General features: G+C 49.2%; 1 protein-coding gene and 1 long non-coding RNA gene across 4 annotated transcripts in view; one reads left to right on the forward strand and one right to left on the reverse strand.

Moving 5' to 3' along the window:
* Positions 1-12,018, forward strand: part of ADCY10 (adenylate cyclase 10) — a 74,705-nt gene that overhangs the window by 48,250 nt on the left and 14,437 nt on the right. For all 3 annotated transcript variants that reach the window (XM_082225403.1, XM_082225404.1, XM_082225402.1), the window contains 4 exons: positions 2,482-2,713; positions 4,546-4,653; positions 7,350-7,525; positions 10,637-10,796. In XM_082225403.1, the coding sequence (XP_082081529.1) occupies positions 2,482-2,713; positions 4,546-4,653; positions 7,350-7,525; positions 10,637-10,796 (676 nt within the window). The remainder of the gene's footprint in view (positions 1-2,481; positions 2,714-4,545; positions 4,654-7,349; positions 7,526-10,636; positions 10,797-12,018) is intronic.
* On the reverse strand, positions 963-4,061 carry LOC309533925. Its single transcript, XR_014220536.1, has 2 exons — positions 3,692-4,061; positions 963-1,642 (listed from the first exon to the last, which is right to left on the reverse strand). It is a non-coding gene; the product is annotated as an uncharacterized lncRNA (long non-coding RNA).

The following is a 12,018-nucleotide window of genomic DNA, read 5'->3' on the forward strand; positions in this document are numbered from 1 at the left end:
GACTAGAGAACTGAGCCACAACGAATTTCAGTAGGGACAAATGTCAGACTCTGAACTTAAGACAGGAAGAACCAGGTGCACAAATATAGGATGAGGGACACCTGGCTTACTAGCGGTACATGCGAAAAGGATCTAGGGGTCTTGGTGGACCACAAGCTTAAAATGAGTCAACAGTGTGATGCAGCCGCAAAAAAGCTAATGCTATTCTAGGCTGCATCAACAGAAGTCTAGTGCCCAGGTCAAGGGAAGTAATAGTGCTCTTCTGCCTTGGTCAGACCACACTTGGGAGTCCTGTGTCCAATTCTGGGCATCACAGTTTAAGAAGGATGTTGACAGGCTGGGATGTTTACAGAGAAGGGCTGTTAAGATGATCACGGATCTGGAAACTAAGCCTTATGAGGAACGGTTGAAGGAGCTGGCTATATTAGTGCAAATATCATACAGAAATGTATATATTAGGCAAAAGCGCAAATAAGAATGTTGATTAGGAGAAATTTGTGCATGAAGGCTGATGAATTTTCACGAGATTCTTTTAACTGGAGGAAACAGCAACTTGGATTTTCCACCGATTGCTATTTGCTCCAATTCAGTCGTAAAGAGCTGATTTTCATGGGGAAAGCATTGGGGCAAAAAAATAAAAATAAAAAGGATTCTCGGACCTGGACCTGAAAAACTTGGACTTGTGCCTAGAAATGAGGAGCAAAGGTTGTATTTATTTATTTAATTTTCAAAAAAGTTCAAAAAGTACAACTAAACATCATGAGACATAAATAAAAGAGGGGTGAACAGTACCTGTGTAGAAGGGAAAATAAAAGGGGCAGGGGAAACCGCCGCCCCCCAAAAAACTGTATACTTTACAAAGTTGTTATTGTACTGCACCAGATTTCAACCTATTACAGTATTTGTAAGAGTGGTGTCAGGAGCTGGCCAGCTGCCGGCTTGAGAAAACAACATGCAAGCGGTAATTTACAGAAGATTTATTGCATACAAGCAATTAGCCTCTGGCTGCTCTCTCTCAGAGCGTCCATAAATCACAATCAAGTTGAGTCTTCTGAAGAATACTTCCGGCTACTGCAGAATATCCTGAACTTTCTCCCCTTACGTTTATTGGTTTTCCTTCTGTCTTTGACCCTTTCCATTCACCTAGTTTTGGGACTGACAGGTTCAGAGAGCTGGCTCTCATCCAGCCCGCTTTCGCTCTGCTGATAAGCAACATTCCTAACAGCTTCAGAAAGGGGAGGCATTCACCCCCTGTCTCTTGCTGCCTGAGAAATCTGTCAGTCTCCTGTCCTTCCTCTGCCTGCCTGCTTTCTAGCTCCGGCTACTCTTCACGATTTTCTGTCGTGTCCATGACAAGTGAATTCCAAATATCATTGAATTTGTCCTTGGCAAGTCTGCCTTTATATGCAAGTTGTTCATATGTTGAGGGTTTGTAGAAGTCTTCAATCCAATCGTAGAAGGGGAGCGGCACTTTTATTTTTCCAACTCACCAGTATCAGTCTTTTTGCCTGTGGTAAGGGCACAGAGAATCCACACACATTGTCCTTTTGTATGCTTCCATGTGCATATAATTCAAAAGGATATTTTGCTCTGTAAAGGTAAGGTTGTTCCGTACACTTCCGTTGATGGTTTCAGTTACCTTCTGCCAAAAATCTTTCCGTATAGGACAATCAAAAGACATACATTTTAGAGAAGCATTATCCCTATTGCATCTCCAGCAGTTAGATACCTTAGATCAGTGGTGTCCAAACTTTTTTCAAAGAGGGCCAGATTTGATGAAGTGAAAGGCTGTGAGGGCCGACCAAAGGCCAGCCAAGGTTGTGGACCTCTTTTTAAGGATTGAAGTTGTTGAGCTGTTTTAAGATTTTACCGCAAAGTTTTTGAACTTTTTTTAAGATTGGGGTTGTTCAGCTTCTTTTAGGGTTGAAGTTGTGGGGGGTTTTGTTTTAGGATTGAAGTTATGGAGGTGGCTTTTTTAAGGATTTTACCCCAGGAAATAAACTGCCAAAGGGGCCAGATTAAACCGACCAGCGGGCCGGATTAGGCCCCCGAAACAGACTCTGGACATGCCTGCTTTAGGTAGTCCTTTTTTAAACAAACGTAATGGGCTCCAGTATATTCTAAATACAGTGGTACCTCAGGTTACATACGCTTCAGGTTACAGACTCCACTAACCCAGAAATAGTACCTCGGGTTAAGAACATTGCTTCAGGATGAGAACAGAAATTGTGCTCCGGCGGCGCAGCGGCAGCAGCAGGAGGTCCCATTAGCTAAAGTGGTGCTTCAGGTCAAGAACAGTTTCAGGTTAAGAACAGACCTCCGGAACGAATTAAGTACTTAAGCCGGGGTACCACTGTATCAGAAATGCGGAGCAAAGGTAAGGGTGGACAAGCCTTAAGTCTTTCTGTCCTGGGGTGAGGAGCCAAGCATACGTTAGAAGTTGCTGAGATTCCCCCCCCCCCACTGTCCCCATTTGGTCAGAGCGGAAGATATAGAAATGAAGTTTTTAGAGAGGATGGATGAAATCATCATGCTTACTGAGAAGGGCAAGAAAAGAATCAAGAACCTGAGCTCCTGTGAATGTGAAGCGATTGTGGAGTACATCATCATACCTTTGTCTCAACACTGCGTGGCTGTGGAAGATACACCTCGGGCCCTTTATTACTTGTTGGAGTCTGCATGTGGTTATGTCCACCTTTCCAACAATTATATGGTGAGTAAGACCTACTCAAACTTCCCCACTCCAGCTGCCCATGTCCTTCACCCCTCTCTCCTTCTCCACAGTCAGAGGCTACCCTAAACGCACAACATTGTATGTGTCAAGTTTTGTGAAAGTCCAAGCTGCAGGATAGTGGTAGGGCAAAACTGTGTATGGTAGAAGTTTGTACTCTTATTTGTAGTTCCACGTGGGGAACAGAACCGTTGCTAGTTTTATTTTACCCTACTGCAGGGCAGTTTCCCCTGCTCAGCGAGTTTGCTCCCTCTCTTCTGTTGGCTGAGTGGGTGAGAGGGTCAGTTTTGTCAATGGACAAAAATGGCTTGGGCAACTATTCAAGCTTTGTAGGACCAACCAGGCACTGGGCTCCCCATACCCCAACCCATATAAATAAGAGTCCAATAAGACTGGTTTTGGGTCAAAACAGGCCACAACATTATTGGATACAGATGAAAGAGGTTTGGCATGGGCATGGGGCAATCTAAATACCGTATTTTTCACTCCATAAGACACACTTTTTTCCTCCTAAAAAGGAGGAGGAAATGTCTGTGCATCTTATGGAGTGAGTGTGTGGTCCCTGGAGCCAAATTGCCCAGGGGCAAAAAGCAGATTGTGCTTTTTTTCCAGAAAGAGTGGAGGGGGTGTTGAAACAAAGCCGCTGAGCAGCTGATCAGCAAGCGATCGGGAGGGAGATAAAGGACTCAGGCGATAAAGGAGGCTGCCCGAGAGGGGGGAGGTAAAGACAGCGAACTTGCAAAGGGGGGAAACAGGAATACTAAAGCAAGCAATGAGGAGAGAAACTCACCATCAAATCACATATCATGTCTGTGGCCACAGCATGAACCACAAAAATCATACATCCACTGTTTCGTTCAGAATATTTTCTTTCTTGTTTTCCTCCTCTAAAAACTAGGTGGGTCTTATGGTCAGGTGCGTCTTATGGAGCGAAAAATACAGTACTTCTGGCCCGCTCACCGTGGTCAATCCAGGCAGGGGTTCCTAAGACTTACATCCAATAGGGTGACTCCTGCAGGGACTGCCGTCTGGGGGAGTGCCTTTGGCCCTGGGCCCCCCCCCCCAGGGCACGTGGACATGGCCACTCCCCCCAGATCCCTGTAACGGGATACCCCAGCATTTGGAGGGGCAGGCAGAGACTACAACCACCCCTCCATCCAAAGCAAAGGATTGCCCCAATGCCTAATCAGTTGTGACAATTGCTATGAGGTAGGCAAAACCACCAGGTCAAAGCCAATTAGCTCAGTGGGCAAATTCCTACCTGGCCCTATAAAGTGGTGATGACTGTAACGACAGCAAAATCATTGACTATCACCTTAAACCTAGGGTGGGTGGGGAACCTGGTGAAGGAACAAACTGGTAGTGCCCCAGGTGTAGGCTGCTTAAATGGGCAAGGGGCAGACCCGAGGGAAGCCCACTCGCTCCATTGGCTCTGCCCCCTGGCACAGTCCAAATCTCAGCCTGCAGCCCCATTTGCCAAAGCAGGATGCAGGCTAGGATCTGGTTTCTGATAGGCGAAGGGGGCTTATGCTCCCACCACCTATCAGGAAGGGCCCTGAAGTTCCAGTTCCCTCTTTGGGGCTCCAGTGAAGCCTCTGCCGTCCCGCGATGCTGTGGCACTAAGAGGAGTAAGCGGACTTGTCAGAAAGGCAAAGAGGAAATCTTGTCCCCTCGCCCGTTTCCCCGCATTCCTCTGATGAATGGAGTGTGTGAACGTTGAGCTCAACCCCAGATGCACTGGAATATGGGCAAGGGATGGGAGCAAACAGGGACCAATGACGTAAATATTCTATTCTGTGTTGTTCTTCTTTCAGGCTTTTACGTATCTGAACACAGCAGAGCTCATGCTGAAATCTGTAAGTCCCAAGCAAAGAAACATTAGCTTGTTTGAGGAGTCAGTATTGCACAGCCTCAAGGGAGAGGTAAGAGGACCTGCTGGATTTGGTTGATACGGGGAGGGTGGTGATTTCAAAGTACGAAGCCCTACATGGATTGGGTCCAGGCTTTCTTGAAGACTGTATTCCTTCATAGGATCCTCCCTGTGCTCTGAGATCTTCAGGGGAGACCTGTCTCTTGGTCCTGCCACCCTCACAAGCACCCTGGGGTGGGGGCCCTCTCGGTGGCTACTCCCAGACTCTTGAACTCCCTCCCTAGAGATGCCCGACTTGTTCGTTCCTTGCTGTCGCATCATCAGTCGGTGAAGACCTCCTTCTTCCAACAGTCTTTTGGGAGCTGACTGCTTTTAATGGGGGGCTGACACTGTGCTTTCTAAATTGCATTTATTTCTATGGCTTTAATAGATCTTACACACATGCACAAACACACCCTTAATTCTATTCTATTCTATTAGCTTTTAATGGTTGGTCTGCAATCAGGACTAACAATGTGCACCTTATCACTTGGTGCACACATGCCCATAGAGATGGCCTGAGGGCTAGAGCTATGGGGCTTCCCTTTCTTCTCAAGTATGACCCCTTTCCTCACATTTCTATTTTTAAATCCATCCATCATTTCCTACCCAGTTGCTCTGTCAGAAGTCTTGTGCAGGCCGAGATGCAAATTCCACTCAAGTTATTTGTTAAAATTGAAATTACTATTCATTAAGCCATGAAGGGTTTTAAAAATAGCAACCTTCTCAATTCTTAAAAATCAAATTGGTTAATACTGGACAGTATAGACAGAAAGCCACTGCCCTGTGGATGACTGGCGAGGGTGGCTTAACCTTTTTGCTCCTCCCACAAGCTGTTTCTCCACCCCCATAGGAACTAATGGAGCCACTAATTCACATGAAGGCAGGAAAAAGACCCTGCAAAGGCAAAATCAGATAATAGAATCATAGAATTGTAGAATTGCAAGGGGCCATGCAGGGCCGTCTTTAGCATATGTGGTGCCGGGGTGCAAAGATCTGCCCAGCACCCCCAAATGTTCATCTTGCTACTTTCACGGAGGGAAGACTGGGGGTGTGGGGTGAGGGAGGGAGGGAGGCTTGGGAAGTAAGCTGCACACCAGCCCACCAGCCATATAGTTGGCGGGGTGCAGTTTCCATCCTAATCCTCTGCAGGGATCGCTCTCCTCCCGTGGAGGCTTGGGAGGCAAGCTGCGTGCCCACCAGCCGTATAGTTGGCGAGGCGCAGCTGGCAGGCGTGCAGGGAAAGGGGAGGCCGCCAGCAAAGCCGCGCAGCTCCCCCACTCGCTGGGGCGCCCCTGAGAGGCCGACGCCCTGGCGCAACGAACCACTAAGCCCTATGGGAAAGATGGCTCTGGGGCCGTGAGGATCATCTAGTCCAACTTTCCGCAAAGCAGGTATATTTCGTCCAATGCAGGGCTCAAACCCACGACCCAGAGATTAAGAGTCTTGTGCTCCACCAACTGATCTGTCCCTTGTGGTGTGGTTGAGGGTAACCAACCGTCTGATGGTGTTTCCTGCTTGGCAGGGAGTTGGACTCGATGGCCCTTGTGGTCTCTTCCAACTCTATGATTCTATGATTCTATGATTCTATGAACCCATCTCTTGGGCATTCCACACTGGGATAACCTTCAGCTCCCACCCCTTGAGAGTAAGCTCCTTCTTTTTCTCACCCCCTCTGGGAAAACTGGCTACAATAGTTCCTACAGAAGTCATTGCTGCTGTGTGGTGAGCAGAGCTGGTGCACACCCTATGATTTTGTTTGCAAAAATTAAGTAGTGGTGTTCACTTTTATGAGCAACTTCACGCTGCTTCTTGCAGCAGCCCCTCTTGTAGGCACATACTCCCAATCGCTGCGTAGGCAACATGAATGATCATGGGCAAACATTATCTCCATTGGAGTCTTGCTGCACAAATGCAATACTCCTTGCGCCATATCAACCCACCCCCATGAAAAGATGTGCCCAAGAGGCTCTCTTGCAGGTTCATGCGTTAAACAAGGTGTCTGGGATTCAGGGGGAGGCCAGTGAAGGCGGTCAAGGTCCTGTGTGAGTGTCTGGAGGTGGCTGGGTGATGGATGGCAGCTATCAGATTGAGGTTGAGACAGAAGTTCTGTTTTGGGGAGATAGGGGGCAGGTGGGTGTGGGGGACTCCCTGGTCCAGAACAGGGTAACCATGCCCAGGAAAGACCAGGTGCGCAGCCTGGGAGTCATTTTGGACTCACAGCTGTCCAGGGCAGCTGTCTACCAGTTCCATCTGGTACGCTGGCTGAGACCCTACCTGCCCGCGTACTGTCTGGCCAAAGTGGTGCATGCTCTGGTTATCTCCCACTTGGACTACTGCAATGCGCTCTACGTGGGGCTACCTTTGAAGGTGATCCGGAAACTACAGCTAATCCAGAATGTGGCAGTTAGACAAATGACTGGGAGCAACCACCAGGACTATATAACACTGGTCCTGAAAGACCTACATTGGCTCCCAGTACGTTTCTGAGCACAGTTCAAAGTGTTGGTGCTGACCTTTAAAGCCCTAAATGGCCTCGGCCCAGTATACCGGAAGAAGCATCCCCACCCACATTGTTTAGCCCGGACCCTGAGGTCTAGCTCTGAGGGCCTTCTGGTGGTTTCCTCACTGCGAGAAGCGAAGTTATCAGGTGATACTAAAGAACTCGCCAATAACCATTGCATTGTTGTCTCCCGCACGTCTCTGTAGGTCTCTTACAACATGGGTCAAATCAATTTGGCAAAAAAACTGGTGAAGAAGGCTTTGCGTTTATTGAAGAGAAGCTTCCCAATGACTATTATAGGAGTCTTTTTCAAGTCCATGGTGGAAACTTCCAAACACTTGTCTCATCAGAAGAAGCAGGTTCCTTGGCAAATGTCCAATGGGTATGGTGATTCTGGCAAATTGTTTTTAGAAGGTGGAGTGGATGTGCTGCTGAGTTATAGAACTGAAAGGAGTATTGTGGATCAACAGGTCCACTGCCGAGATCTCAAGTAACCTAGAAGGCGGCATTTTTCCATCTCCGCCAAGCTAAGCAGTTGGCTCCTTACCTCTCTCGCCCTGACCTAGCCACGGTGATCCACGCGAAGGTCACCTCCAGACTGGATTATTGTAGCTCTACGTGGGGCTGCCCTTGAGACTGACCCAGAAACTCCAGCGGGTGCAGAATGCTGCAGCGAGACTCCTTACGGGGTCTTCGCTGCGAGATCTCATTCACCCGGTGCTATACGAGCTGCACTGGCTCCCGGTGGAGTACAGGATCAGGTTTAAGGTGCTGGTTTTAACCTTTAAAGCCCTATACGGCCTAGGACCCTCGTACCTACGGGACCGCCTCTCCTGGTATGCCCCACAGAGAAACTTACGGTCTTCAAATAAAAACATCTTGAAGGTCCCAGGCCACAGAGAGGTTAGGCTAACCTCAACTAGAGCCAGGGCTTTTTCGGCTGTGGCTCCGATCTGGTGGAACACTCTGTCACAAGAGACTAGGGCCCTGCGGGACTTGACATCTTTCCGCAGGGCCTGCAACACAGAGCTGTTCCACCAGGCCTTTGGCCAGGGCACAGCCTGACTCCCTCCCTCGGCAATCTTCGCGGAGCTGTGGCCCAATGGTTGCCAGCGGCTTGAATTAATTAATTTTATAATGAATGATTTTAGAGTGTTGTTTATGCTGTACTTTTGTACTGTTTTATTGTTGTTAGCCGCCCTGAGCCCGGCTTCGGCTGGGGAGGGCGGGATATAAATAAAAATTTATTATTATTATTATTATTATTATTATTATTATTATTATTATTATTATTAGAGTTGGGTGCCTGTCAAGCCTCTAGTAGGAAGGCTTCTCAAGTCGAGGAATTGTTCCAACTCTGTCCCCCTCTAGGAAGCATATTGTTCTGTTCAACTGCTGCTTGGGCCATAAACTTTTCTCATAATATACTTAGCTGGGACCTACCTTAGAGTAAGGCCTTGGATTGGATTTTATCCCAGTCACTATGCATAGGATGGACAATTGTTTCTCATCTTCTTAGAGAAGATGAGAAATACAGTACCTCCTCAGATTATGCTACCCTCGGGTAATAATAATAATAATAATAATAATAATAATAATAATAATAATAATAATTTATTTATATCCCGCCCATCTGGCTGGGCTTCCCCAGCCACTCTGGGCGGCTTCCAAAAATATATATTAAAATACTGTAATATATCAAACATTAAAAGCTTCCCTAAACAGGGCTGCCTTCAGATGTCTTCTAAAAGTCTGGTAGTTATTGTTCTCTTTGACATCTGGTGGGAGGGTGTTCCACAGGGAGGGCGCCACTACCGAGAAGGACCTCTGCCTGGTTCCCTGTAACTTGGCTTCTCGCAGTGAGGGAACCGCCGGAAGGCCCCCGGTGCTGGACCTCAGTGTCCGGGCAGAACGATGGGGGTGGAGACGCTTCTTCAGGGTAACGTAAACTTTGGGTTGCAAAAGCAGCAAACCTGGAAGTGTTTCACAGCACATGCATGCGCAAAAGCGCTCTACCATGCCGCGTGCATGTGCAGAATCGGTCCCTCTGGGAGCTCCGGAACAGATCCCATCAGCAACCAGAGGTACCACTGTACATTTTTCTCTGCATCTGCACCTATGTTTGTGCTCCCACATCACCTGGTGCAAGACAGGTCAGTTTGCAGCCTTGTAATTCCAACCTGTCCCATCAGCTATGACGCATAGGTCAATCCAGGGTGGGGGTTCCTAAGACTTACATCAATAGGGTGACCCCCAGAGGGACCGACGTCTGGGGGAGTGCCTTTGGCCCTGGCCCCGCCTGGACAGGTGGACATGTCCACTCCCCCTGGATCTCTTTAATGGGATACCCCAGCGTTTGGAGGGGCAGGCGGAGACTACAATCTCCCCTCCATCCAAAACAAAGGATTGCCCCAATGCACAATCAGTTGTGACGATTGCTATGAGGTAGGCAAAACCAGCGGCTCACAGTGCCAATTAGCCCAGTGGACAAATTCCTGTTGTTGTTGTTGTTGTTGTTGTTTAGTCGTGTCCGACTCTTCGTGACCCCATGGACCAGAGCACTCCTGTCTTCCACTGCCTCCCACAGTTTGGTCAAACTCATGCTGGTAGCTTCGAGAACACTGTCCCACCATCTCGTCCTCTGTCGTCCCCTTCCCCTTGTGCCCTCAGTCTTTCCCAACATCAGGGTCTTTTCCAGGGAGTCTTCTCTTCTCATGAGGTGGCCAAAGTATTGAAGCCTCAGCTTCAGGATCTGTCCTTCCAGTGAGCACTCAGGGCTGATTTCCTTCAGAATGGATAGGTTTGATCTTCTTGCAGTCCATGGGACTCTCAAGAGTCTCCTCCAGCACCACAATTCAAAAGTATCAATTCTTTGGCAATCAGACAAATTCCTACCCGGCCCCATAAAACGGCGACCGCTGTAGCCACAGCAAAGTCCTTGACTAACAGCTTAAACCTAGGGCGGGCGGGCAGGGGAACCCAACAAAGGAAAGTTGGCAGGGCCCTGGGTGAGGACTATTTAAATGGCCAGGGGGCGGACCCGAGGGAAGCCTTCCTGCTCCGCAGCTCTGCCCCCTGGCACAGCCCATGTCCGAGGCTGCATCCCCATTCGCCAAAGTGGGGTGCAGGATAGGATCCGGCTCCTGATAGGTGGTGGAGTAAGGTTACCAGATTTTTTCCAATGAATCCAGGGACATTTTTCAACTTCGATGGATTTTGTATGGGGGCTGATTTGTAAATCAGGGGACTGTCCCCAGGAAACGGGGACGTCTGGTAACCTTACGGCCTTCCAGAAGGGGCACTGAGGCCATGCCTCTCTCGTTGGGGTCCCAGGTGAGCCTCTGCTGCCCTGCGACCAAAGCAGGTAAACGGACTTATTGCACCAGTAAATTGGAACTTCCTGGATTATCTCAAAGATAGGAAGGGGGGTTGTGAGGAGAGCGGGTAGCCTGAGGCTTTCTGACCCCCTGCACTCCTATGGTATCTTTTATAGCAGGGAGAAGAAACTAGCTTTTCTGTACCAGCAAGGGCACTGCCTTTCCCTGCTGTGGCAGCTCTTCAGCCTGGATCTTGCCAGCAGCAGCAAAAAGTTCTCCCGCTTAGCGGCTCTCATGAATGTGAACTGTGCAGAAGAATCTCAAGACGAGTCCCAGGTACAGAAAGCTTTTGCTCCCGACTTTTTGCCGGCTGCTCCTTCATGGGGAAATTTGCCCGTGAGGTGTGCAGCAGCCCTTGGCACGACCAGCATAGCAAAATCTAAGCTGTCTAAAAGAGGGGAAAGCCTCCTGGACAATTAGGTAAAGGTAAATGGACCCCTGACCATTAGGTCCAGTCGTGACCGACTCTGGGGTTGCGGCGCTCATCTCGCTTCATTGCCCGAGGGAGCCGGCGTTCAGCTTCCGGGTCATGTGGCCAGCATGACTAAGCCGCTTCTGGCGAACCAGAGCAGCGCACGGAAACGCCGTTTACCTTCCCGCTGGAGCGGTACCTATTTATCTACTTGCACTCTGACATGCTTTCGAACTGCGAGGTTGGCAGGAGATGGGACCGAGCAACGGGAGCTCACCCCGTTGTGGGGATTCGAACCGCCAACCTTCTGATCGGCAAGCCCTAGGCTCTGTTGTTTAACCCACAGTGACAATTAGAGACCCCCAAAAAGGACACACCTAGCTCTTTATTTCTCCAAAAGCAAAGCAAAAGGTCACACCGACCACATCATTCAGAAGTAGGCTTATCGCCTCTAAATGTCAGGGAATAGCAGGGCTCTGAGGAGCGGCAGGATTAGCTGGGGGGGCAGGAGGCCGATGCAGGGGAAGGGAGTAGAGATTTATGGGGTTTTGTGCCAGAGCTGGAAGATGGTGAGGGGTCTGTGCTAGACCGTCAGACGAGGGTACTGGATTTTGTAGTGTAGACATTGCCATCCATTGCTCCAACAGTCCTGGCACAGCTGCCGCTAAACCACTGAGCCTCTTGGGCTTGCCGATCAGAAGGTCAGCGGTTCGAATCCCTGCGACGGGGTAAGCTCCCATTGCTCTGCCCCAGCTCCTGCCAACCTAGCAGTTCGAAAGTGCAAGTAGATAAATAGGTACCGCTGCGGTGGGAAGGTAGATGGCGTTTCTGTGCGCTCTGGTTTCCGTCACGGTCCCCTGTTGTGTCAGAAGGTTTAGTCCTCCTGGCCACACGACCTGGAAAGCTGTGAACAAACGCCAGCTCCCTTGGCCTGAAAGCGAGATGAGGGCCGCAACCCCATAGTTGCCTTTGACTGGACTTAACCGTCCGGGGGTCCTTTACCTTACCAACAGTCGAGCTCAGAGAACAAGTCCAGGAAGGCATACCAGCTGCCCAGCCACCAGAAGCGTGTGTGTATGTGTTTGC

Source organism: Podarcis vaucheri (genome assembly GCF_965113315.1).
Source record: "Podarcis vaucheri genome assembly, chromosome: 6".
In the NCBI taxonomy this organism is placed as follows: Eukaryota; Metazoa; Chordata; class Lepidosauria; order Squamata; family Lacertidae; genus Podarcis; species Podarcis vaucheri.